At 52.4% G+C, this 27,594-nt stretch overlaps 2 protein-coding genes across 4 annotated transcripts; both read right to left on the bottom strand.

Moving 5' to 3' along the window:
* Positions 1 to 686: 686 nt before the first annotated feature.
* ORAI3 (ORAI calcium release-activated calcium modulator 3) lies at positions 687 to 6,187 on the bottom strand. Of its 2 annotated transcripts, none has more exons than XM_081133717.1 (2): positions 5,751 to 6,187; positions 687 to 2,454 (listed from the first exon to the last, which is right to left on the bottom strand). In XM_081133717.1, the coding sequence occupies exons 1-2, from the start codon at positions 5,976 to 5,978 to the stop codon at positions 1,795 to 1,797; spliced, it is 888 nt and encodes a 295-aa protein (XP_080989843.1). In that variant the 5' UTR covers positions 5,979 to 6,187; the 3' UTR covers positions 687 to 1,794. The 2 variants fall into 2 exon arrangements, with proteins under 2 accessions (XP_080989843.1, XP_080989844.1); XM_081133718.1 differs by lacking the exon at positions 5,751 to 6,187 and adding an exon at positions 3,826 to 3,990 and having other exon boundaries at positions 693 to 2,454.
* A 461-nt stretch (positions 6,188 to 6,648) lies between these two features.
* Positions 6,649 to 26,090, bottom strand: FBXL19 (F-box and leucine rich repeat protein 19). Of its 2 annotated transcripts, none has more exons than XM_081133716.1 (11): positions 25,732 to 26,090; positions 24,282 to 24,482; positions 22,739 to 22,882; positions 22,531 to 22,617; positions 22,220 to 22,438; positions 21,681 to 21,713; positions 19,937 to 20,448; positions 12,849 to 13,012; positions 12,597 to 12,758; positions 8,464 to 8,682; positions 6,649 to 8,357 (listed from the first exon to the last, which is right to left on the bottom strand). In XM_081133716.1, the coding sequence occupies exons 2-11, from the start codon at positions 24,456 to 24,458 to the stop codon at positions 8,179 to 8,181; spliced, it is 1,896 nt and encodes a 631-aa protein (XP_080989842.1). In that variant the 5' UTR covers positions 24,459 to 24,482; positions 25,732 to 26,090; the 3' UTR covers positions 6,649 to 8,178. The 2 variants fall into 2 exon arrangements, with proteins under 2 accessions (XP_080989842.1, XP_080989841.1); XM_081133715.1 differs by having other exon boundaries at positions 21,552 to 21,713.
* Between the last annotated feature and the right edge of the window lie 1,504 nt (positions 26,091 to 27,594).

Genomic DNA, 27,594 nt, shown 5'->3' on the forward strand with positions numbered 1-27,594 from the left:
AGGCATCAGAAAAGCACAGGAAAGGCCCTTGAAGCCTGGTTTTTGCAAATTTACCATTTTAAGTAATAGGAAAAGAGAAAAGGGATACTTGTTCAAGATCTCACACTATAATAGAAGAGAGAGGATTGGGACCCTTTAAATTTTTGAGGAAAATGAAGTTGAAAAAATGAATTTACTTGGAAGCATGGGTGATGAAATCATATTCCTTTCTCTTGTCCCAGTTGAAAGGTATTGGCTCCTTTTCTCAAGTCAAACAGAGATTCCTCATGTGATGGTAAAGGTAATCCAGGTTTTCAATGACTAGCTGTGTGGTTCTAGGCAAGCTCCTCAGCCTTCTTGGCTTCAGATCCCTTACCTTGAAAATGGAAATGAGAAAGACTTGTCTCTTTAGGTGGTTGTGTGTGTTAAATGAAATAACCTACAAAAAGCCCCTACTAAACCCTCAATGGAAGAGAGAGACCCTAAGCTCAGGAACAAGAGTGCAAAAGCCTTTTACCTTGTAGTAACTCAGTATCCACATTCAGAAGCTACTGGCCTCCATCAGTGTCAGAAGGTCACACTTGGAACCTACTCACCCATAGCCTTGCCCAGCCCCCAGGTACACTTGCCTCTACTGGTTTCTTAGGAACAAGTCACCTCATCCCAAGGAAGCCTCCCCTCCACCCCATTCACAGCCACAGGCACATCTGTGAAACACAATTTATTATACAAACAAGGTGCTTCAAAAATTCAGTGTCAGAATAGCTCTGTATTCCAAGGGTTAGGACTGGACCTTTTCCCTTGAAACCTACTCCTTGCTAGGGAGTCAAGCTGGGTGCACAGGCCCTCAGTCTCCAAAGACCCCCAAGACTGGCACAGAAAAGTGAAAACCAGATATAGAAGCATTAAGTGTAGGTCTGGGGAAGTTGGACAGGCACTTGAACCTCCAAAAATAGGAAGGGTCCTTCTAGGAAAGGCTGGACCTATGCCTGGGGCAGAAACACCCAAATCCCTCCCTATAGCAACTAAAACAAGAGTGTGAAATCCATCAAAACCTGGGGATGGGGAAAAGCTTCCCAATAAATGCCAACCATAAAATAGATTCTACAAAAATAAAGCAAGGACCCCGGTGCTTCTCAGTGGTTAGAGTATCAGCCTTCACTCCATAGGGTTGAGGGTTTGATTCCCCGTCAAGAGCACATACCTGGGTTGCAGGTTCATCCCTGGCCTGGCTGGGGCCCATGCTAGAGGCAACCAATTAATGTGTCTCTCTCACATTGATGTTTCTTTCTCTCTCTGTCCCTCCCTTCCTCACTTTCACTCTCTCTAAAAAGCAATGGAAAAAATATCCTCTCATGAGGATTAACAAAAAAACAAACAAACAAAAAGCAAGGGCTGGCTGCCTTCTGGGGCAGTTGGGTGGGCGTGTAACCTGACCTCCACATCCTGTATAGGGGCAAGTGGCTAAGGGTCAGCACCAAAGGTCTGACCAGGGTCTCCCTGCCTCTCTTCCACCTACTGTATGAACCTTGGACTGAGGACCTTCCACTTCCTCCCCTGCTCCTCCCAGCCCAGGTGTAGATCAGAACTTACAAAACCCATAGGACAGGCTGACAGGGAGAATCCCTGGGAATATGGGAGCTGCCCCAAGGCCCAGCCCAAAGGACCCTGAGGCCAGGAATCTGGTCTCTACCTAAGAGTGGACACAGGAAGTGAGGCCTCCAGGCAGGGTCAGGGAACAGTGGTCTGTAGAGCAGGGGCCTCTGGCTGACCCCTGAAGAAGGCAGTGCTCCTAACTGGTGGCTAACACCAGCATCACACAGCCTGCAGCTCCCCCTGCAGGCGACTAAGCTCCTCTAACTCCTGCTTGTGGCGGTCTGTTTTGTGTGCCACCAAGGAGCGGTAGAAATGCAGGGCAAAGGCCACAAACACAAGGCCCACAGGTACCATGATTGCTGTGGAGGCCATGGCCGCTTGCCATCCTGGTCCACGGACCCCACTACCACCACATGCTTGCTGGGGTGGGCAGGCCTCAGATGGCTGAGTCTGAGGAGGGGCTATAGAAGCAGAGGGTGGCTTAGAAGCTGGACTCAGGGAGGTGGCCACTGGTGGTACAGTCCCAGGCACCTGGGAGGCAGGTACCATGGGGGCTGATGTGCCCAAGGGGGCCCCAATGGGCACAAACTTGACCCAGCCAACAAGGACAACTTCAGCAAGGAAGAGGAAGGTGCCTAAGGCAGTGGAGAAGCCCCAGGCCAGCTCCACGTAGCGGTGGAGTCGCTGGTGTGGAGACTGGTGGACAGAGTTGAGGTTGTGGATGTTGCTAACAGCTTCAATGTGGGGCAGCAGACACGTGGAGACCATGAGTGCAAATAGGTGCACAGCCACTAGTACGGTGGTGCAGGCACTAAAGGCCACCAGCAGGCCTGGTGGATATTCGTGGTTGTTCTCCAGTTGTACTTCCACCATGGCCACCTGCGGGGACAAGAGGGAATGGATTGAGTGCCCATAACCTCCTGAACAGTAGCAGGGTTTTTGTCTGTTGGCATACATCACTGATGTGTCCTTAGGACCTAGAACAGTGCCTGGCAGAAAGAAAGACTCTCAGTCTTGCCCTGGCCGGGGGCTCAATTGGTTTGAGTGTCATCCCATACACCATAAGGTTGTGGGTTCGATTCCCCATCAGGGCACACCTAGGTTGAGGGTTCGATCTCCAGTTGGGGTGCATACAGGCAGCTGTTTCTCTCTCACATCTATGTTTTTCTCCCTCATCTTCCTCTTTCTCTAAAAGTCAGTGAAAACATATCCTTGGGCCCTAGGTGGTTTTGCTCAGTGGTTAGAGCGTCGGCCCGCGGACTGAAGGGCCTCAGGTTCGATTCCAGTCAAGGGCACGTGCCTCGGTTGCAGGTTCGATCCCTGGTCTTGGTCGGGGTACATGCGAGGGGCAACCAATTGATGTTTCTTTCTCTCTCTCTCACTTCCACTCTCTCTGAAAAGCAATGGAAAAAATATCCTCAAGTGAGGATAAAGAAAAATCCTCGGGTGAAGATTAAAAAAGTCTTTCTCGAGTGCATGAATGGGCAGCCTTGGGAAGGCTCTGTCCTCTTCTAGGCCTTAGTTTCCCATTCTAGCTATCGAAATGGCTGGGTGACATGTTTCTGACAATCTTACCTTGTTATAACATAGGGGTTAAAAAGATTCTGGAGCTGGGCTGCCTGGGTTCATTCTCAGGTCTATAAGCTGTGTAGTCTTGAGCAAGTGCTTTAGTTTCTCTGTGCCTCGATTTCCTCATCTGGAAAATGGGGATTGATAATAGCACCTACCTGCTTTATAAAGTTGTAATAATTGAATGAGATAATATATATCAAGTGATAAGAATAGTGCAAGGCACATAGTAAGCACTAAGTGTTTGCTTTTATTATTAGAGTTAACACTAAAGTCCAAGGCCAGAGTTTGCAAACTGGCACACCGTGAACCCAAGCTAGCTTGCAGACATGTTTTGCTTGGCTCAAACAGTGTGTTTCTTAAAGAATTAAGTTGCCAACTTTTGAAACTCAAGAGATTTCATATAAATATCCTAGTTTCCAGATCCTCTTGAAAATTTGGAGGATCTGGTTACACACCACGCCCACATTCTTGCATGACAACTATCAGCTATAGTTGTCATATAGCTGCTGTCTTTGAACAGGTTATGGGGTCTCTATAACTACAGTCCCCACAAAACCAACTTGGCTGCCATATTACCTGCCTGGCCTTTGCAAACATTTGAGTTGATGATCCTGTTCTAGGTTTGTATAAATTTGGACTCTAGAGCCAGACTGCCAAAGTTCAAATCCTGTCACTTACTTGTTGTGGGACTCTGGGCAGGTGTCTTAACATCTCTGATCCTGTTTTCTCATCCATAAAATGGCCATAGTAGTGGCACTTACTTCATAGGATAGTAGATGATGCACATAAAAGCCCTAAGCACAGTGCCTGGTACTTAATGACAGTTCAATACTATTTGTATGTTATTTTAACTCAGGCCACCTGAATTCCAGAATCTGGATCTTTCCCCAATAGTTCTTGCAGGACTCATTAGATTGCTCCGGGGCTGAGGGAAGGAAGAAGGTGCAGAGCCTGGAGAGTGGTGGTAGAAAGACAAGGATGAGTATTTTGGGAAACTGGGCCATGAAGGGTGTTAGCAGGTATTTTCCACGGACAAGGCATCTGGGCCAGGCCTATTCCCGCTTTCTCCCATAGCCTGACCCAGCCTTGTTTTCCCCTGGCACGAGTGGAGCCAGTCCTGCCCCCAGAACCTACTCATCTGGCCTTTTGATCCTGCAGAGATGATCCTGGCCTTTAAGCTGTCACCCTAGCACCCCAGCAACATGCAAGTCCAGCAGCAGGCCAGACTGAACCATGGGGTGGATGGGGGCAGGGGACCTCCCTCTCTATTCTGTATAGGTGAAGGAGAGCTAACTCCCTGTTCCTAGTTGACTCCATGTCAGGGTGGGCTGGCCTATGGATCGTGGGCCCTCACATAAAAAACCATAGACTTAGGATGACCCTTAGGGATAGACTTTCCCTCTGATCACTTCAAATACAGAGGCTGTGGCACCGAGAGGGGTAGGGACTAACCCAAATCCCCTAGTACTCTGATCCTTCTATCCCCATCTCAATTTACCCTCGAGAACAGGGTCCTAGGCTCCCCCCCACCTCACTCCTGTCAGCCACTTTCTCCTTCTTCCTGTCATGGTGCTGGGCAAACCCAGGCCTAACAGCCCAGTGGCTCTGGGTCCTAGTTCATTCTATACCTTTCATCTGCTGAATGCTCTTGGCAGAGCCACTACTCCATTCTGGGCCTTGGTTTCCCTGCCTGTCCAATTAACAGGTAGTCTGAGTCATCTCTGATGTGTGTCTTGTTCTAACATGCTTGGACCTAGGGTTTGATGACAAGAATCAGCTCATCTTGGGGAAGGTACTTGGCAGGCTACAGAGGGCGCACCCTCCCTGATCTCATAATTCCCCACTGACCTGCAAAGTGGTGGAGGCCTGCCCAGGGTCACACAGCTGGCCGCAAGCAGGAAAAAGCCAGGACTTGTGTCTGCTGACTCCTCACCATGGAACCTCCCTCAGTCTTGCTTCTGATGAGGTGATGAGACCTCCGTTGGGACCTGGGACCGTTAGCTGATACCATCTTCCCACACCCCCAGTTTATCAGCTCAGGAATCATGTTATCAGCTTCCTAATCAGCTTATTTCCCCATAGACTTCCTCTCTTAAGGCTTCCTGAGCTATACTAAGCACCGTTTGTACCTGCTGGGCACTAGGGGCCCTCCTCGGATGGGCCCACCTTCAGTTGGGTGACCACCCTTTTTTAATTTTCTCTAACACCACTCCCCTCCACCCCCCCCCCCACCATCCCCGTTTACACAGCCCCTCCCCAGCTCTGATTTGCCTTTGAACCTCTCACGGAGTCTAGTAATCACTCCTGCCTGGATTATGCTCTTTGCCCCATCCTTGCATATATATCCCCTTTGGTGGTTTGTCTACCCCCATGACATGATTTGTGCTGCCCATGACGTTTTTAGCGCCCAGTTTATGCCAGGGGTCTGTTCACACGCACACACACAAACCCCTTAAAAAGGGATTTGTGTTCTCCCTTGGGAACTTGTTTCCCTTTTACCTCTTAAAACCCAGTTTTTCCCTTTCCTTTGCCCTTCCTCCCTTGGGTACCCGTTTACTTTGCCCACGACCCCGCGCCTCACCCCCGCGCTGTGGACCCCTCACCATGGCGAAGCCCGAGAGCAGGGCAGACGTGCGGCTGGAGGCTTTGAGCTTGGCCCGGCTGAGGTAGAGGCGGCGCCAGCTGAGCGCCCGCAGCGAGTGCTGACTGGCCCCCATGAGGTCCAAGTAGCCACGGTGCACGAACTCTCGGTATGTGGCCGAAGCCGCGGGGCACTCGGCCTCCGGGTTCAGCGGGGCCTGTTCGCCCGCGTCCCCCTGGCCGCCCTTCATCCTGGGGCACCGCAGTACCAGGGGGGCCGGGCAGTCAGGGCGGGGCCGAGTAGCCTTGGGAAGTCCAAGAGGGTCTGTCCAGGCTGGGGGGAGGCCCCATCCCCCTGGGGGGTAAGAAGAGATGTGGGCCGCTGGCGCCCAGGAAGAGGCAGTTGGGACTGAGCAGGAAGAGCAGGCGTCTGCGGGGAGCCCTAGGGGCCGAAGCGGGACAGCAGAGGCCGAAACAGGAACTGGGGCAGAGGCGGAGCCGCGGCGGCCACATGATGGGGTGGAGCCCGGGGGCGTCCGCAGAGATCTCAAGGGACCCCTGCAACACCAGTCCACCTAGAATGTCATGCAGGCGCCCTAGCTCCTCTGACGTTAACCACCACCCCCAGCCAGTGGCTGGGAGTTCCTGGACCCTGGACCGCTCCAAGTACACTCGGACACACCCAGATGTCCAGATCTCCAATACCGTACTTAAATTGTAAACTGGGGAAAGGTGAGCCCACCTGCCATAGGGGGCCTTGCAAACTCAGTTCTGGGAAGCCGAGGAGATCCAAGGCTCCCAGATCCATCCAAACAGCCCTGCCTCTGAGAGCACCAAAGGGTAAGCACTCAGGTCCTCCCTGGCCTAGGCCCCCCCACCCCCCGAACGCCGCAAACAGACACAAAAACTCAGTGGCCCCAGCTGGAAGATTTTGAGTTTTATAGCAAACCGTATTGTACAGACCCGGGGCCCAGCCCGGCTGGGTCCCCCACTTGTCCCCCGCCGGGCTGCCTCTTCCCCCTCCCCCAAGCGGCCCCAACCTCAAGCCTTTCGCGAACCCCAGGAGCCCCTCCCGTCGACCTTTGGTCCGCCCAGTCCCTCCCCCCACCCGTGCACCTCCCTGTTACCTGAGGTATGTGGATAAATTCCCCCCTCCCCTACTTGGTACAACCCAGCTACCCCGGAGGCCTGGGCTGAGGGGCGGGCCCTGGCCCCCCAAGCCCCACCCCCGCACTGGAGGAAGGGGCAGGGGCGGGCCAAGAGTGTTACTAAGTTCCCATGGCAACCAAGTGGGGCCATTACGACAGCCTTAGCCCTGGCTTTGGGATATGTCCATTGGCTGCTATTTCCATGGCAACCAGGAGTGGCAGTTCCCTGGGCAAATGGGATACAAGTTTCCATGACGATGAGTGGGAAGAGCCAAACTGGAAGTGTCCCATCTTCCCCATCACTGGGCAGGCACCCCACCCCACCCCACCCCGCCCCGCTTCAGGTCAGGAGGGGTAGAACTGCTCAATACAGTAAAGCAAGAAGGAGCCTGGTGGTGACGCAGTCCAAACTGGGCACCCACCGGACCAGTCTCAGTCCAAACGGTCCGGCCCCTCACACTCCAGCTCCCCCAGGTCCGAGATTCCCCAGGTTCAAGTAACACTTCAGTACAGATGAATGTTCAAGTATTGAGCGGGGAGGCAGGTAGGGGGCTGGGGTACCCCTCACCACTCCCCTGGGCCACGCTGAACAGCAGATAGGCCAGCTGGCCCCCACTCCTCGCAATAGCTGCCATTGTCAGTGACTTTCAAGGAGTCAGGGTTGGGGGAAGGAACTGAAGCTGGGGAGAAAGGGGAGGAGTGACCCCCCTGAGGGAGTGCTACTGCCCCCACACCTGCTCTTGCCTCCCATCCCTCACTTAGCCCTGGCTTTCCCTGGTTCCCCGAGTACCCCCACCTCTGACACCTGGACTCCCAATAGCTCCTCTGGTTTCCCTTTTTGCCCCTCCCTCCCAACTCCAAGTATCTGGTCTGTTCCCTGCACCCTTGGTGGTCTGCTTTCTGCCCCCCTCCCCCAGCCCATCCTCCACCTCCCGCAGCCCCTGGCTCCCAGTATCCTGTATGCAGATACATTTTCCCCATTCTCCCTCCCTCAAACTTGCACCTTACCCCCCTCCCACCATCCCTTTGGCTCAGCAACCCCCAGTACCTCTGACCCACTCCCCCCAGGGGATGGACAATGAAGCAAGTGAAAGGGGGAGGGGATGGGAAAGAGACCCCCAGAAATATCAGTGCAGGGGGTAGAGAGTGGGGAGGCTGGCTCAAGTCCCTGGGCAGGAATCCCGTCAGAAAATTCAGGAATCCCAAGTTATGAGGTGGGTAACCTGGCCTCCTGGCAGGAGTGAAATGAAGGCCCGAAGTCCAGGCTCCTGATGAGTCCTGGGGGAGGGTGGGAGGCACCCAACTAGCTGTCCTTGAGAAGCAGCTTCTCCTCTGGGCAGCGGAAGGGGCCAGGGGGCCCAGCAGCTGCCAGCCGGGCACAAGCTTCAGGTGAGAGCTGGCGGCAGGAGCGCAGGTCTAGGCGGCGTAGGCGAGGGCAGCGGCGGAACAGCGGAAGGCAATGGTCAGTGAGGCGGTGGCAACCTGGGGATGGGGCAATGGTAGCCAACACCAGGAAAATGAGTAGGGAGTAGGCACTGGTCGTGGGAACCAACAGGCTAGAATGATGGACAGACGGGACCATGCTTACCAGCGAGATTGAGGTGTACCAGGGTCTCTCGGAGTGGGGAGGTGGGGGCCGTGAGGAGATGAACGCTGGGATCCCCAACATGGGCGCAATGGCTCAGATCCAGGGCACTCAGCTGGGGCGCATGGCGCAACAGGAGCCGCAGGGAGGCATCTGTCAGCTCCAGGCCTGCCAAACGCAGCTCTGCTACCCCCTGCAGCCGCCCTCGGCTCTCCGTTTGCCCTGGGCAGGCAAATAAGAGGTCAGCATTCCCCTCTGCTTCCATCCCTGTACCTAGGCATCCTGACCAGCTATGTTCCCATATTCATATTACTCACCACCCGCTAAATCTGCTCCCACTATATGTGAGCCTCGGCTGGTGCATTCTGCCTGGCTTGCTCTTGTCCCAAATACTCACATACCTGACCTCATCTCATCTGTTCATTGTTCACACTGCTTCCTCAGTGAGGCCTGCCATGATTACTCCATTTGAAACTAACATTCCACAAAGTCGCTACCCCTTTATTTTTTCCCCCCCTTTCCCACCATCAGACACATATATTTTTATCCCCAACAACTGGGACATAGGTGCTCAATATATAGTTACTCGTCCAACAAATGACATCCCTAACAGGACAGCCATTCCAGGCTGCTCTCCCACTTTCCTCTCCTTCCATGATTAGTAAAGTCACCAACTGGATCCCTTTCTCTCCATTCCCCCTGTCACCACTCTGAGTCTATACCACTCTTACTTCACCTCCTACCCCAGCCTCCTCATTCACTCTAGTCTCTCTTCTTTTTCCTGGAATCCAAAGAAAGCCATTCTCAAACACAAGTGGGATAACATCCCTCTTCTGGCTGGCCAGTGTCCCTGGCCTTCAGGTCTGAGCTCAGAGGCCTCCTCTTCCCCTATCTCCAGGGTACATGAGCTTACACTACTCATCTCTGCATCAAAAGCACATGGGTCTGCTTCCCTTTTATTGAATCTACCACATTCCTGGCATTGCAGTTTGTTTGTTTTTTACAAAAACTAAATGCCTATGGTGCACCAGCAGCCACTGAGCACTCACTGTGGGCCAGACAGGCTAAGTGGCTGTCTGCCCCTAGGCCAGTGGCTCTCAAACTATGTCCCCTGGAAGGCTGGTTAAAAAGGATTGCTGGCCCTGCCCCCAGAGTTTAGGTACTCTAAGTTGGGGCCTCAGAGTTTATTTTCCTAGCAAGTTCTCCAGTGATGTTGAAGCTGCTGGTCCGGAGACCATGCTTGAAGAACCACAGCCTTGGGAGACAAGCTCTTTGATTATCATTCCTGTTTACAGATGAGAAAATGGAGGGTCAAATCATTAAGCAATCTGCTCAAGGTCACATGACTATGAAGTAACAAAGCTAGGACAGCAGGCCTGGTGATTCCAAGTCCAAGCACCACAGCGCTATATGCCTCCCAGGCACCAGCCTAGCCCCTAAACTAGATCAGATGCCACAAACTCATGAACCTGGCCTACACAAGTGTTTTTTGGAGTCTGCATAATGTAAACATTTTCTCAGTGACTAAGCCTACCAAAAGGACATTTTTATGTAGAAATTTAGATATTAAGCTTTTCCTTGAAAATCGTAAGATCTGGCATCACTGGGCTACCCCTTTCACCTGACAATTGGCTGGAGCTGGGTTGCTAGAGGCTACTTCCTAATGTCCTGCACCAAGCCCATCACTTGCTACCTGCCAGGCCACCTTCATGGGTACCTGATTTGGCAAGCTCTGAATTCCACCCCCTCCTTTTTTTCATTTGAGGAGCTGAGAGCCTGGAGAGGGAATACATCTATAGATTCCCTCAACCTTGGGCTACAACTGGAGCCATTAGAAGAAAGCAGAGGAAAGAGGGCACCCTGGCCTTGGAAAAGGGGGCATCAGTGAGGGTTTCACCTAGGTGGCAGCATTTAAGCTGGGCCATCAAGGACCAACCCTGGGGAGAGGTTGGAGAAGAGTATGCCAGGCAGAAAATAGCAGGGGCAAAAGCAAGAAGCACAACTTTACATTTTGCTCCAGAAACACTGTACAAACCAGGGAGCCAAGATCAGAAAGGTAGGTGCAGAGTTCAACATGCACAATAGGCTTGGAGGGCCCGGATGGTTCATCTTTGCAAGCTCCTGACAGAGGCTTAAACTCAGGTGAATTCAGGGAGGAGACAGGGTCAGTCTGCCAGCCAACCAGCACTTTCTCACCTCATGGAACACACTGTTCCTAATGCCCAACCCTTACATGTGCCCAAATCTTCCTGGCTCAGTCCAGTTCCAGTAAAAGTGGGCAATGGGTGAGTGCTCTGGTTTGGCTTTGCCTGTGTGACTTGCAGCACTCAACCCCTCTGGGCCTCTGGTTCCTCATCCAGAAAATGCAAAGGATCCTAGTTGCTTCTCTACTCCTTTTCCAAGGATGCTGTGAAGGGGTGCAGTGGAGGAGGGTGGGAAGAAGGGAGCCATGAAAGAGCTACGAAAGGAAGACGCTGGGGCAAGCAGATAGTCCTTGCCCTCACGGAGCTTAAGAACCTAGTGAGAGGAAACAGATTTTAATCAAATCAAATCATTTCACAACGGTACACTGATATGCTCGCAGGGGACTGCTCTCAAAGTTGAAGAGGGACTCTGGTCTCAATGGGAGAGAGAATCATGGAGGGCTTCTAAGAGGAAGTGGCATTTAAGTTGTAGCCTGAAGGGTGATTAGGTGTTAGATGAAGGATGACATAACACTCTAGGCAAAGAAGAGTGGGCAAAAGCCCTAGGGCTGGAAGGAACTTGGCAAGGAGGTTTAGGTGGCTAAGATGCACGGATCACATAGGTGAGCAGGAACCACATGATGCCAGGCTTTAGTGACTATAGTAAAATATTGGTCTTTAACCAAAGAACACAAAAGAGAAGCAACAAAAAAGAGTTTATAGCACAGAAGTGAATTGGCTACATTTGTCTTTCTGCATGGCTCCCCTGACTTCGGTGTAAAGAACAGACTGGTGTGAGCCAGAGAGGATGCTACTGTAAGCATCCCACCTCTTGGCTAGACAAGGAGCCCCCAGGCCTCAGTGCCCCTACCCTACACTTCATATGACCCCCAAGGTCACCTGACCAGCCTGAGCTCCCAGCATCCTCCTCAGTCAATACTGGCCTCCTGCCCCACAAAACTACTTATTTTGCCTCACACTCCCTAGAAAAACCCTGTCTCTTTCAGGACTCAGTTCAAATAGCTCCTTTTAAGGGGGACTTCTTGCATTGCTCTCTCACCCTCACCACAGCTCTTATCATACCATATCATGTAATATAATCTTCTATTTCTGAGTCTCTCTCTTCTGCATGACTGGGGTTCCACCAGGGTAAGAAATGGGGCTCATTCAGTCTGAGGTCTTCAGGGTCCTACACAGGCCCAGGCCCAGAATATGTTCAACAATAAAAGCTGACTTTACTTGGCAGGGTACCTGGGCCTGACCCACAGTGAAGAGGTGGATGGTCTGATTGGGCAGATGATACCACCACCTCCATGCAATCTTCCAAGTCAGCTGGCTCCTTCTTTCTGCTCTTTTCCCTCCGGAAAATCCTTATCTTTTTACTGTACAGCAAGGGAGTCTAAGGACCAAATCCATTGCTCAGCCATATTTTTACTGGATCCACACAAGAATTTTAAAAGAATCTGAATTCATTTCCATCATTAAAAAAACGGGATATGTCACAGAAAAACACCTATTTCTGGCTCCACTTGACAAACCGAACTGGCCACAGAGGGCCCACACTCTTCCATGGCAATAGCCACGGCTCCCTTTGGAGGAGGCTCTCCAGTATAGCCCGCCATACCCAGGGACTTCGCTCCTACCCCTGGCTTCTCCCAGAATTCAGTGGCCTCCTCCAGTCCTATATTGGGCTCCACCCCATAGTTATCTCCCCCTGGAGGGCAGGGACCGCATCCTCTTCATCCGGTTCCTTCCACTCCCATCACACGGCCCAACACACTACAGGTGAGTGAATGAACGAACGATGGCCAAGCAGGGCCTTCCTATTCACACTCAAGTGTTCTATCCTTTCTTCAAATCCTTTAACATCTAGCACGAGTCAGAAGAGACCCTGGAAGCCTCAGAGCCCCACCTTGCCCACCCATTCTACAAATGAGCCAACAGAGGCTGCACCTGGTTTGGTGTCTGGTGGAGGCAGCAGCAGCTCGCGGAGCTGGGAGTCTTTAACATCCTCAATCCAGCGCAGGTCCAGGAGCCGCAGGGCCGGCAGTGGGGCTGAGCCCAGGGCAGAGACAGAGAGCCAGGAGCAGCCAGACAGCACCAGTTCCTGCAGGCCTGGGGAAAGTTAGGAAGCTGGTGCTAGGAGGGCTCTGTGCCGGGTCTATCCCACAAGTGACTCTATCCAACCTCACCACCTTGCCATACCTTGCAGTCGGTTCAGAAGCCACATGAGTTGCTTCTTGGAGACACCTGTCCAGCTGAGGTCCAGGGCTCGGGGCTGGCGACGAACCACACCACTAAGCATGGGAGGAGTAAGTGACTTCCGCCGGCTCAGGTCCATGCGAGGCCACAGACGCTTGTCATAGCACCTGACAGCCACAAGGGGGTAGACAGCCCTCAGCTCTCAGGAAGCCCACACCCTCCCCACACTCAATGGTTCACTGGTTTTCTCCTGATGGATACAGAAAGCAGGCAGGGACAGGAAGCTCCAGGACCCAGGCCAAGAGCACTGAGTTTGGGGCTCAAGCCACTAAACTAGATGCAAGACCCTGGGAAAGTCCATTCTTTTCCTTGAGCCTCAGATACCTAGTTTAGAAAATGAAGACAATGATCCTTACTGGCCTGCCCCATGGGCCTACTGTAAGATCAAGTGAGGCCATTCTGGTTTTCGTACCTTACAGCTTAAGACACACACGAATACCCTATATGCTGTATTTGTTGTAACACCAAAGGGATCTAACAGCATTCCCAAACCCCACCTTGGACTCTCACTAATTATATTGTTGGCTTGTGGGCATATCTCATTGCCTCTACCAATTTCTGCCCTTGATCCACATCTGCCTCATCCTGATGGCCAGCTGCCCAAGGCTTGACTTACAGCCCTATTTGCTCTCTTGGTTTGACTATTGTGCCCCTTGAACTACAACGTAGGATCCACAAGGGCAGATCTGGCTTTTTCCCTTTGGTTTCCCCAGTACCCAGCACTGTGCCAGGTGCACAGTAAGTTATCTGTCATGCATTTGTTGGAATGGGGCCAAGCTTCCATTGAGCACCCCCATAACATACTTCATGTACAGCTTTTCATTTATTCACCCAGTCATGGAATGTTCATGGAAGACCTGGCAGGTCCAAGGTGCTGATGCTACAAAGATGACTGAGGTCTGAACAAAGGTGGAACTGGTTCCTGATCCCAGCATTTCTGAGAGCCTTGACTAATCCAACATGAGGTGAACCGGAGAAGGGCTTCCCAAACTTATTTTATCAGGGAACCCTTCTGCCTCTCCCAAGGTTATCTATTAATACTTTGTGGTACACTAAAGTTCCTTGAGACTCCCTCTGAAAACTCTTCTTAATGCAGTAGTTCTTGAAGGCATGTCAGGAATTTCCCACTGGGCTGGATGAACTGTGTCAGAAGCAGCAGGGGGGGGGGGCCCAGGAAGCTGAACCTCCCCCTGGCCCCCCAATTCTGAAGGGCTTTTTCTTCAACCCCAGTCATTTGCTATCCACTTATCTATAGAACATGAGTTTTATCTTGAAATTGATCCCCTATATGCACTTAAAACCAGTAATGTTTCACATAAATGTGTTAACCACAGAAATAAATGCAATAAAAACAGACCAGGGTTCTTAAATTCTAGTCAGGTGTTGCTGTAGCCTTGGGCTACCACCTAAAGACTATTTTTTGTTAAACAGGGAGATGAGTATAAGAAAGGTGTTAAAGATACAATAGCACACAATGGAGAGACCTCGTTTTCAAAATAAAATAATTAAGCCATTTTTGTACCACTTAAAACTGCCAGGCATACTCCAGAGCTCCTGGGTGACATCTTAGGGAATGGTGGAGGCACAGACATTAAGGATTCAATCCCAACAACTCCACCTCTCTGTCCCACTAATCGCCTCCTACCATTTCCCCCCTCTCCTGGCATTCTAGCCTCTTCCTCTCCTGGTTCCATCCACTCAACCACTAACATTCGCAAATCTCTCCAATTCTAAAAAGGAAAAAAACAAAACAAAAACCTCACCCTCAACACAGCTTCTGTCCCTAGGTCCTGCCCCTTTTTTCTTTCTGCTCCATCCAAAACCTCTCTCTGCCCACTCTGACCCAATCAAGTCCCAGCTCAACTGCGACCACCTCCTGGATCTTCCATGGCTAGAAGGGAACCGTTCCCCCTGGAGGCAGGCACAGGCCCCATTTGCTCTGTATCATATTCCACAAGAGCCAGGCCAAACCATCTGCCTGCCTATAGACACACAAGGCTGTCTGGTGCCAACACACTTTGGCACATGTTGTTCTGGAAATGCCAACCAACCCAGATCCTTAAAGGCTCAGCTCCAATGCCTCCTCTTCCAGGAAGTTTCCCCTGACTTTTCTTGGCTGGAGCTATCCATCCCTTTGCCCTTGCATGACCAGGTCACTGGGTTTGAACCTCAGAGTAGCAGACAGCAGTCACTAAGGGTCCTACTGATACTAAGTGTCCAGCCTCCACTGGGCACAAAGCAGTCAGAAAATGGGGGAAACAGTCAATCCACAGAAACTGAAGCAATAAAAAACATGATAAGAGTCAATGAAAGGACTTTGACAGGGGAGCCCCCAGGGAGACAATGCCTGATGAGACTTTTAAGGACAGCAGTCATTACTCCAGAGAGAGGAGGAGAGGAAGAGGGTGTACACTCCAGACGGGGAAGAACTGGTATCCAGGTCCAGGACACGGAAGGAGAAAACAGTGCTGAGAAGCTCAGGCAGCATGAACAAAGGGCAATTCATCATCTCATAATAATGAGAATGACAACGATGATGACTACAGCACTAAGAACTAGTGTTTATCGAGGGTCTGCTATGTGCCAGCTACAGTTCTATGCATTAAACATTTAACCTCACAACAGCCCTAGCAGGTAAATACTGTTATCATCTCCTTTTTAAAGAACAGTAAGGCTCAGAGACGTTAAGAAAGTTGTTCAAGGTATCACAGCTACTAAATGGTAGCAGAGCCAGGGCTTAAATCAAGTTGGTCTGGATGAATGCCTGAACTCTGGTGAGTGGGGAATAGGCATAGGTTGAGGATGCAGAGGCAGCCTAGGGTAGGAGTGACATGTCAAGAAGGACTAGAATGGCCCTGGTCGGTGTGGCTCAGTTGGTTGGAGCGTTGTCCCATGAACCAAAGGGTGGTGGGTTCGATCCCTGGTTGGGGTGCCTGTGGGAGGCAGCTGATTGATGTTTCTCTCTCTCTTCCCTCCTCCCTTCCTCTTTCTCTAAAACCAATTAAAAAATATCCTTAGGTGAAAATTAAAATAAATAGAATTAAAAAAAATTATTTTTAAAAAGAGGGCTAGCATGCTAGGCTGGATTGCTGTAGCCACAGAGTCCAGAGGTGAAGGGTATGAGTATCTAAATCCCAGCTCTGTCACCTCCGTGCTTTGAGTGGCCTTAGACAAGTCACTTGCCATCTCTGGGCCATTCTCCAAGCCATAAAAGGGATTAAATGCAGCACTTAATTCAAAGGTTTGCTGCAAAAACAAAGGGGATAGTACAGGGGAAGTGTTTAGTGTCGTCACTGGGGCACTGTTCATGTCCGAATGTCCAATAAGACTAGCTCATTGTGAGGGCAACAGGGAAGAGCTGTGGATGGGTTCTTTCTATGCTGGGGAATAACACTAAGGCAAAAAGCAGGAAGAACTCTTAAGAGGTCAAGGCATGCCATCATCCAGGGGGGTCAGGGCTTGAAGTTCAAGTTCTCTAACCCACTCACTTACCGTTAACTCCAGTCAACCTGACTGAGTCGTCCCCCTGCTAAGCCCACCTCCAAAATCCTAAATTCTAGTCCTAAACCTCCCTCTTGCAGAGCCCCTCTGGGGACACAGAGATGGAGCAGCCCAAACTGCTACCTATAAGGAGCTCAACAGCCTCCTGGTCTCCAGCCAAAACCAGTTCTTCCCTCTGAGCTCCCTGGGCTCCCTGATGCCTCGTGTTCCAATGTGTCCATCACTAAGCCTTTACTCCCAAGCCCAACTGGCCTTGACCCTGTGTTCTAGTCCCTTCCTTGCCACCCTCTCTGCCCATGTCCTCCAAAGTCCCAACCCTCTTCCCTGCAACTCAACAACTCCTCCACACTTCTTCTGCCCGCCTTCTCTCCCCTCTTTTTTAAAAATTGATGAGAGAAACATCAATTTGTTGTTCCACTTATTTACGCATTCACTGGTTGCTTCCTGTATGTGCCCTGACCAGGGATCAAACCCACAACCTTGGCATATCGGAATGACACTCTACCCAAGTGAACTACCCAGTCAGGGCTTCCCCTCTTGGTAGATCACTTCGCCTCCCAGTTCTAAGAAGATAGAAGCCACTAGAGAGGAAAGTCTGCAACTTCCTGCTCTCCCAACTATACAAATTTCTCTCTCATCTCTTTCTACACTCCATCCTGATTTCCTCACTGTTATTCATTCAACAAGTATTTTCTTAGTACCTACTGTATGCCAGGTGCCATCTTAGAAACCAGGGTACACCAACAAACAAACAGATCAAGTCCCTGTCTTGAAGCTGATGTCCTTGACCCGATGTGACCTGGCTTTGGTCCTCCCACCCCTTTTAGCACAGCCAAGGATACCAAGGCCTCCTTGTAGCAAAATCCAACCGCCACTCTGGTCCTTGATCTCCCATGACCTTTTGCCAACATCCAACACTGTTTACCATTCACTCCTTCCTCAACCTCCCTTAGAACAACACACTTCCCCCCTTGACTTCCCCCAAGGTTCTGGCTGCTCTTTCTCTAACTCACAAATACTGACATTCTGTCTTCTGTTATCTTCCTTGAAACTGATACCTATAGATTAAAAACTCCCAAGTTTGGACCTTTCTCTTGGTAGATCACTTCACCTTCTAGTTCCAAAAGACAGAAGCCACCAGGCAGGAAAACCTGCAACTGTCTGCTCTCCCACTTGTTTGTTCACTGCTATGTCCCTAGTTTCTAAACTTGGATCTTTCTCTTGAGACTCAGACTTGCACATCCAGCTGTTTTCCTGCTAGCTCCCAACTGGCCCACAAACTTTTCAGACCAAACATGCCAAATTTGTGTGCTTCACTTTCCCCTAGAACTTGCTTCTCTTTCTTTGGTACTCCCGAGTGTGAGGAATGGCACTGTTGCCCACTTAGACTCATGGGCCAGAAACTCAGTTGAGAGTCACCCTGCTGCCCCATAGCCACTTAATCACCAAATCCAAACTATTCTGCTTCTTTAAAGGTTCTCCACCTGAGTTCCTTCTCTCCATCCCCACTGCCCCTGCTTTTGCCCCCAGGCCTGACAGAGCCTTCTGACTGTTCCCACTGTGCCCCACCCCCACAGGCCCCTGCACTGCCCTACCCTCGCTCTTCTCATAGAAAACCACCATTTTATTGAGTGTTTAGAATCATTCAGGAACTATGCTAAGTACTTTACAAGAACCATCTCATTTAATCCCAAGGTATTAATATGAACCCCAAATAATAGATGAGAACACTGAGGCCTTGATAGGTATAGCTGTCCAACCATGGCCATAATCCAGGAAGTACCAGAGTCACAGCTGATGAAAGGCATAAGGACCAGACTCCAGGACCCAAGCTAGAAACCACTGGGCAGTCCAGCCTCTCTCTATTTCTGGTCACACCTCTCCTTGATGCAGAAATAAAATCCTCCTCAGTTCTGGATCCCATGTGCCAAGCACAGAGCTGGCCTTGAAGAGGCCTCAGCAAACATTTCCTCAACTATTACATGAGGCAGGGGTGGTAATCCCCAGCAATTGCTGTAACTATTTGCTTCTATGTTGCAGGCTGACTGGGAGCTCTTCCAGGACACAGATCTATGTTCTGAGGATGTGAAAGTTTGTGCTTTCAGTAATTACTTACAACTGAATGAATAGTAATGATTATGGTAAAGGCATTGAATAGTTTCTATTTCCCAACTACTGTCCTCAGTTCTTCAGGTGTATTAGCTTACAAAAACACCATGAAGTATACAGATGATGTATTATAGAATTGCATCCCTGAAACCTATATAATTTTATTAACCAATGTCACCCCAATAAGTTCAATAAAAAACAACAACTATGAAATAAATGCTTTGGTTCTACTGGTTTAACAGAAAACGAGGCCACGAGAAGTTAGGAAACTAGCCCAATGGCATACGGCTCCAGAGGAAGAATAAGGAAAGAGTAAGACTGAGCCCCAGGCATTTACCTGCAGAGCCTGCACTCCCATCCTCTTAGCTCTACGGCCTCTCGGGGACCAGCTGGCATGAACTAGCACCCAGAATCCAAAGGAAAAGGACTGGAGTTTGAATTTAGCCACTAACTTGCACTGTGACTTCAGATGTCCCTCATTCCCTCACAGGGCTGCTACTATGAGGAACAAACCAGCTAACATTTGCAAAGTGGCCAACAGGATGCCTGGTCCACAGTAAGTGCCTGAGAAAGAGCCTGAATTTACTCATTTTATAAAATACTTCTTGAGCACCTACAGTGCTCTTTGTCCTGTGCTGGGAACAAGAAGATAAAACAGACACAATATCTGCACCACCCCAGAAACTGATCAGAACATGAAAATGGATAAATGAAAGGCGGCTCATCAACATGCAGAAGGCCTCTATGTGCTTTGAGGGGAACAGAGTGTCTCAAGAGTTTGACTGGGTGGAGGAAGACTAGGGGTTTGGGAGGATGAGGGAGATTTCTGAATAAACAAGGTTCAGGAAGCAGTGGGAAGATGAGGGAAGACAGGCAGAGGGTGTTGGTGGTGGCTCTGGGGCATGAAGAAGTTACCTGGGGTCAGGAGGCCCAAGTATGGCTGCCTTTGAGACGGCAGGGGCCACCTCAGCAAAGAACTTTCTTATGTGTAAATGGAACAGTTAAGATTGTCCTCAGAAGAGGAAGTGTGAAAAGCAAATGAGATGAAAAAGCAGTAAGCATTATGCTTGGCACATACCACTCATAAATGATATTAAGAGAAAAGTTTTAGGAGCAAGAGGGACTGGGTTCAGATTCCTGGTTTTACTGCTTCCTCTCCGCATGACCTTCACCTCAGCTTCATCTGTACAGGGGAGTAATATTACCTACCTCACAAAGTTGTTATGGTTAAATGAGCTCAAAAATGGAAAGCAGACCGTGCGTAATAAATACAGAAGTATCATGCTATCATATGCACACACTACAGAAGTATTATCAACACAAGAATAGTGACCAGAGAGAAAGGATAAGGAACCGGTTACAAGTCACACAGAAAGTGGAGGGTGACAGCAACAGAACCTAGGCCTGTACAGGCCACTCACCAGCGGCTCCAAGTCCGGCAGACTCGCATGCAAATGCACAGCTCTCGGGGCCCAAGGTGCTGGAAGACACGAAGCCAGGCAGCCCGGGGCAGAGGGTGGTCGGATCCAGCAGCCAAAGGCAGTGTGTCGGGCTCAGGACTTCGAGGTGGGGGCCGTACCACATGACGCTCCAGCTGCGGGGGCCGGGGTGGTGGGGCAGGGCCCAAGGGCCAACTGAGGAGGGGTCCCCCACTACCAGGGCGCACGGCCCGTCGCCCCCCACGGTTCTCCTTCTCGCCTGAGCTGCCCCGGGCTGGCCGCCGCCCGTTCCGGGCCTCGCCAGGGGCCTCGTCCTCACTCAGGGATGTGCCTGATGAGTCGGAGTCTGAGTCTGAGTCCGAGGAGGACGAGGACGTGTCAGGCACCCGCTCTAGCAGCTGGCACATCCGCTTGAAACGCTCTAGCTTCTCCCTCTGCGGCGATGGGGATGGCACTGCTGGGCCCTCAGCAGAGGCCAAAGGTGGCTTTGGTTTCTGCAGGGAGATAGGAGGAGACTGTTCTAGGGTCTGACACACACTTTCCCTCCCCCCTGCCCTTGAGGAGTCACCAGGGGATGAACAGCCCAAGGGACAGTCCTGAGTTCCAGTCCTGATCTGAGCCATGTGAAGCATCAGCCAAGCCATGGCCCTCTCTGAACTTCACTTTCCTTATCTGTCACATGAAGGCACTGATTCAAAGACTTAAAAGCCTTTTAGGTTCCAGTAGCTCATGAATTTCCACAAGCAGTATGCTATGGAAAACAGAGATCCAGTTTTGAGTATTGGCTTGGCTATCAACTCTCTGCATGGCCTTGGGAAGCCCCTGCCTTATCATCTACAACATGGGATATTGGACTAGACAATTCCAAGTGTCTAGTCAATGATGTGAGAATAACAAAGGTCACCTGTCCCTAGGCAGAACATCCCATACTCGCTGACCTGTCACATCCTCACAGTGCTTGGAGTGGCAACCTGGGTCACTCTTTTTAGACATGAGGAAAATATGCTCAGAGATTAAGCGCCAAAGTGATAAATGGCAGAGGTAGGATTTGAATGCAATTAGGCAGATCCCTGCATTTAGTGTGTCCATGCAAAGTGACATCTGATTTCTAGCTTTGCTGTGCGAACTTAGGCAAGTCTTTTAACCTCTCTGGGCCTCATTTTCCTCAATTCTAGGTTAAGTTTTATAATTTACAAAGCCCATCTACTTTCAGTAGGTTTAAACAGTGGGATAGGTAGATAAGGAAGGTAGTATCTCAGATGAGAAAACTGAGGCTCAGAGCAGCTGACAAGCTGCCAAGACCACACAGGGAGTCAGCAGGCAGGAATCTGGACTCAGTTCTTTCCCCTTTAAGGTTTACAAAGATGACACTAAAGGGTCAGATAATATCCTGAGGGTTCCTGAAAGTCAGGGGCTCCTGTGGCCTGACCCCAACCCACTCTCCCCTCCTCCACTCTTCCCAGGGGTCCAGATGCCCATCAAGGCCAAGTGGGGCAGGGGCAGGACAAGGTGAGCAGGAAATCACAGATCTCTGTCTCCAGGGTGGAGGGTGGGGCAAGGAAAGATGGGAGAGGGAGGGAGGAGGTCCCCGGCACACCTCCCAGTTCTCGGGAGGGAGCCCAGGGTGGCAGGACGAGAAAGCCTGGCTTGGATTCAGAACCCTGGGGGGCAGAAGGCCTGGGCCGCCTGGGTCCGATCCTCGGAGGAGGCAGGCGTCTCCACCCACCTTCTTCAGGTGCCTCTCACGGCCTCCTTTCACCTACCAGGGAAAGAGGGAGACACAGGGAAAGGGAGAGTCCCATTAGCCACTCATTGTCCACAAAACTAAGATCCATGCCCTCCTCTTGGACTACAATTCCCAGAAGCCCCCACCTCAAGGAGAACTCTTGAGCATGCTCACCTTCTAAGCAGAGTCTTGGTTCAGTGAGCATGCTCTCATCTCCTCTTTCTTCCCCCTCAGGCCTTTTCCAGCCCCTCCTCCTACCTCTGTAGCAGCTTTGAGTATGCTCTTTCCCTAATCCCTGAAGTAGCCAGGGCTCCCAAAGCTTCACTACCCAGTGCCAGCTGCCTGTCTCACCTGTATCTCTCCTCCACACAGAGCGTGCCCTATCCTCCCCCGCCCCAGCACTCCTGAACTACATCTCCCAACAACCCTAGGGAATCCATGGAGCACTGCCTCCCAGGCCCACCCTCCCCAAAAAGGAACAGGACTACTACTCCCATATTCCCTTGGGCTGAATCTAGTGAGCATGCTCCCTGGCTCACCTTTTTCTTTGGGGTGGGGGGCTCATTCCCTGCCTCCCTCTCCTTTCTTTTGGGGGGCCCAGGCACGTCCTCTGGGGGGGGCCCAGCAGGCAGGGGGCCCTTGCGCCTGGGTGGGGGGGGTGGAAGTGGCGGCTCCTCCGTCAGCTTCCATCCACTCCCCAGGCTGGCACCCTCCTCGCCGTTGTCAGCCCTGCGGCGGCCTGGTCCCTCACCTGAATCCTGAGGAGATGGATGCTGGGGGTGAGATTCTGCACAGTTCCCCAACCCCCTGCTTACCAAGAGCCCAGCACCCAGCCCAGTCCTGCCCCTACCTTGCTGGTCCGGCCTTCCTGGGTGCAGCGAGGGCACTCCCAGCAGTTAGGAATTTCCGCATTGATGACACCCTCAGCCTTCCCCATCTGTGGGCAGAGGGCAGGGAATGGCTATAGGGTATCAGTAAACCCAGAGGCAGTGTTCCCAACCTCCTTGCTCCCTGACAGTCTGCCCCATCCCAGATTCCAGGTTCCCCAGGGCCATCACCTTCAGGCAGCCAGGGTGGACGATCTCGTTGCAGATTGTGCACTCCATGAGGCTCAAACCAAATTTCTCTTCCTCTCCCTCCACTGTGTCCTCCTTCCCAGCCTCCCCACACAAGAGGCACACAGCTGTGTGTGGGAGCACGGGCTGTTGGGGGAGAGGGGGGCATCAGGGACCCCGAAAGCAAGCAACAGGGGGAAGATCCTTCTTTCTGGGGACCTTGGCCAGCTGCTGGGTGAAGCAGCTGCTGGATGGGCCAAGCTGGGTTCAATCTTGAATTTCTTATTTTTTCTTTTTTGGTTGTATGACCTTGAGCAACTGATTTAATCTCATTTCTGTTTCTCCATTTATAAAATGGGGCTAAGAATTTCCCTGTGCAGGACTCTTTAAGAATGAGATAATGCAAGAGGGGCATTCGATACATAGTTTGTTCTCACTGTTGTGAATGTTCAGCTGGATCCAGGGCCTGTGTGACCCTGGAATTGTAGCTGGCTTTGGGAGGAAGAGGGACCATAAGCAGATATGACAATAATACTCAGAGAAGGCTGGAAGAGACAAGACAGCAGCCTGGGATGATTCTGAGTTTGCTCAATGGGCAGCCTAAAGGTTGCTCTGGACCTCACAATGAACCTGGTTTGGGCAAGACCCCTGGGAACACTAAAGGCTGATCCTAGGGAAAAGGGAGCAGCCTTCAGATAATGTGACTTTGGGGAGGACAGTGGTAATACTTATATTAGGGATGCTGAAGGTTGTGAGACAGGCTCTAGGAAGAAGTAGGTAGGGGGAAGTAGGAACAGGAAAGTGGGCAAGGGCTGGGGGACAAAGAGAAGAGAGGGGTTGGGGGGTGAAGAGACCAAGCAATAAAGACTGGCTGGAGGGAAAAAAGGAAGCAGTGGTATGGGGAGGGGAACACAAGATGCTGCTGGAGGCTCCTGGCTTCTGGGGAAGGAGCTCTGGGAAGATAAAAGGATGAAGACGGCTGAGAAGAACCTCATGTTCCTCAGATACCTACTGTGTGCTGTGCCTTGTAGCAGCACGTTCATATCCGTGCTACTATTTACAAGTCAGTAAAAGAAACACTTTGCAGAGACAGTACTTTCGAGGTTCAAAGTGATTTGCTCAAGGTCACACAAAAGGTAAGCTCAACCTCAAATCCAAGACCGCTCTGGCAGGTGAGGAAGTGGCCAGAAGGCTAAGACCTATTCAGGGCTAGCTCTGGGGATGGGCCCTGTGCACAGACACCTCTAGGGAGTTCGATGAGAGGGGCCACATTCTCTATTGGTCTGTGCCTCTGAAAGTTGGGAAAAGTGTGATGGTAGAGGTTGGGTTGGATGGATTCTTCTGTATATCGTAACATCGCCCTCAGCTTGGAGCTGAGGTGGTAAAAAATGGGGTGGATGGACATTTGAACAAACCAGTGAATGAATTAGTGAACAAACAGCAACTCTACAATATATCCTAGAAAGCAGCCACCAGCCACCCCAGAAAGGCACTTAGGCCAACTGGGGAAGGGCGCCCAGAGCCCCAAAGCAGGGGCAGAACTCACGGCAGTGCACTGCCGGAGCAGGCACGACTGCTTCATGCGCCCGGGCCCCCCGAACTTCTTCATGTCTCGGCAGAAGTGGCAGTCCCCGCACTCAGTTCGCACACAGGCCCGGCAGCGACGGCAGCGGGTTCGGCGTCGGCGCGCTCCGGCCCCCGGCCCCCGGCTGCTCGACGACATTGGGGGCGTCAGCAACGCCGAGGGCTGTGGGTGAATGGTGACAGGGTCAGGTGGGCCCTCTGGAGCCCTGAGCTGGGAAACTCCTGACAGCTCCCTCCATTTCTAGGCAGCCAGAGCTACCCGCCTACCCAGGGAGACAAGGAACATGGAGGTCACCCCCTCCTGCAGAAGGTGGGGGAACCACTCCCTCAAGGCCCTACTCTCCCAAGCAGCTCACCTGGCTCCTCTGAGAGCCTGAGAACTGGCTTCCTCTAACACTTCAAGCACCTCCTTGCCTAGCCCAAGGAGGACGCCGGGACATGAGCCTCTCCACTGACATCCCCACATCAAAGCTCTGTGGAAAGCCAGGGGCTCCTTGTCTGTGGCGTTACATTAGGGGGTCCCAATTCTTCCCCTGCTATCTAAATGTACTATACCCTATGCTCTCCCCAACCTAAAATTCCCCAGATTTACCTCCAAGACACCCACAGATTACTGGATGGAAGCTCCAGACCTTTCTTTCTCCTTCCTCTCTCACACACAATTACCACCCAATTTCTCTTACCCTAAACCTAGGAATCTTCATCAGATCCAATGGGGTTCTTGCCCCACCCCCAAAGATTCACTCTGCTGCTTAACTTCCAGGGATCTGAGACCCTCCCTGAAAAGCTGTTTCAGAGTCCCTCTTCTCCCCGCAAGAACTCAATTCCTTTGCTCCCCACAGAGCTCCCTCTGCTCTAAGACACCCTTTTGTATCTCTTGGGTCAACCTGGGCAACCTCTTGGATTCCCTGGGACTGTAGCATCCAGCCTGACATGTTTACAGATCACAGGATGGGCTCCTACATGTGTCCCCCAACCCCAGCTTCCTAGGCTGCTTTCCATCCCTAATTGTCTAGAATCCCTTGGGCTACCCTTCCCATGGAAACCAAATCCAAGATCCCAACAGGCCTAGAGGATCTCTTCATGGCCCAAGTCTTACCCCAGCTTCCCCCTTTCCAGGGACTTCCAGACCCATCTATGGGAGTGGGGAAGGGGCCCTCCAGCGCTCCAGGGGAGGGGCCTGGAGGGCGGCAACTGCAGGCAGGGATGGGGGTCTGCAAGGGGAAGCAGGATCTAGGAAGGAAGGCCAGTTCCCCAGGGTTGAGAGGTAACAGGATGAAGGGCTGAAGATGAGTTTGGAGCAAAGAGAGGGTGAGGCTGGGGGCGGGGAAGGTAGAGAGAGGCCGGGCTGAGGATGAATGGGAGTGGGAGCTGCCCAGGTCTGGGGGTGAGGAGGAGCCGCACGAACCCACCTCACACGTGTCCCGGGAGCCATCTCTCCCTTCTCGGCAGCTCCCGGCGGGTCGGCGGCCATCGACGGCGGGGGGGCCGGGCGGCGCGGGGCGCGGAACGCTCAGAACGCCGGGGTCCACGGCCCCCCGAGGGCGCTCGGCCCCTCCCTCCGGCGGAGGCCGGGAAGGCGGCAAGTGGAGATGGGGGGCGCCGGGGGCGAGGCCCTCCCACGGGCTGCGGCGCGGCCCTTCCAGGGGGAGGTCCTGCTCTGGGGGGCTCAGTCCCTCAGCCCCCCCAGGCCACCGGGGGCTCCTCGGGCGCAGGTTGCTCAGCTCTGCCCGGGCCCCACTCAGTCCAGGGTCCGAGTCCCAGCTCCCCTCCCCCGCCCCCACCCCTCCCCAGCGCCCCCGACCCTTTAACTGGCCCCTTCCCGGCCCCCACTGCCCAGGGGTCTAGGGCCCGGCCAGGGCCCCCCCACCGTTTCCGGGGTTCAAGCCCCGCCCACCACCGGTTCCCGGGGAGGGGGGGGTCCCTGTAACCTGCCCCCCTCCCCTGGGCCCTCCCCTAGACTGCGGCCCCCTGCCCTACCACTATCTGGCGAACCCTGGGGGGTGAAGGAAGCTGCTTCGGCCCCGCCCCCCCAGCCTGCGTACGCCCCCGCCCTCTCCCCCTCCCCCCAGCGCGCGACCCTCCAGAGATAGGGATTTAAATAAAATTTGAATAAATCCCCTTCCTCAAGCAGAAGGGTGGAAGGAAAGGATGGAAGGAGGTAGGGAAAGGGGGAGGGGACAATCAGGGTGCCTCAGCCCCCCTGGTCCCCCGGCCCCGCGCAGCTTCGGCCCGGGGCCCTGGCCGCCTCTCTCATCCCTCCTGAGCTCCTTCCTCCTTCCTCCTCTCTTCCTCCTCCCGTCCCTCCTCCTTTCCTCCTCCTCCTCCTCCTTACTCCCTCCTTCTCCCAGAGGAACCCCGCCCCCTGCCTCCTCCTTTCCTCACCACTCCACTTGCCAGAACGAACACGCGCAGGGAACGACGGAAGTCGTAGTCCTGCGGCCACTGGTGCTACGGTGGGCACATGGGGAGCTGGGGTTAGCGGGGACTACAAAGAAGATGGCGGAGGGTGTGCCAAACCCACAGCCGAGGATGCCGGGAGTTATAGTCCGACTGCCCCGAGGCTCCCCGTTGCAGAGCATACAGAAGGAGTGGGAACGATGACTACAAACAAGATGGCCTTCTCCCCCGACCCGACCTCCTTCCCAGGCACTCACACGCCCTCTCGTCCACAACCCTCCGCGTGTGTGGTACCTGACGGGAGTCGCAGTCCATCTGCTGCCTTCCCGCTGCCATTTCTACTCGTCAGGAACAATGGAAAGGTGAAAAGGAACGAGGACTACAAACAAGATGGCTGAAGAGGGGCGTTCAACCTGATTAGTAGTCGATCTTATGAGGTGCGATGGGAATAGTAGTTTTTCTAGCTCGTTAGTGTACCTTAAGAATGACGAAACCGGGAGGGTAAGGAGACTACCACAAAGATGGCAGGCTACCTAGCCTCTCCCAGTCGCCTCATTCTACCACCTTGGGTACCTCGCCCGCCTGTAAGAGCGAAATCCCCCTCCCGGTGGCGCAGAGCCTGACGGGAATTGCAGTCTTCCCGCGTCCTCTCTATTATCCTCGGTCGAGACAATGGAAATAAAAAGGGGCGGGGACTACCAGCAAAGATGTCTGCCTAAGGGAAGGGGCGACGACGACCTGGGATTTGTAGTCCACGCCCGAAGGCTACTTCCTGCAAAAACGGGGGTAAGGACTACAGCAAAGATGGCGGCCTATCGCTCTCCCTCGGCGGCAAGGCCTGATGGGGGACGTAGTCCTTTCAGCTTCTATAGAAA

Source organism: Miniopterus schreibersii (assembly GCF_964146895.1).
Source record: "Miniopterus schreibersii genome assembly, chromosome: 3".
Taxonomy (NCBI): Eukaryota; Metazoa; Chordata; class Mammalia; order Chiroptera; family Miniopteridae; genus Miniopterus; species Miniopterus schreibersii.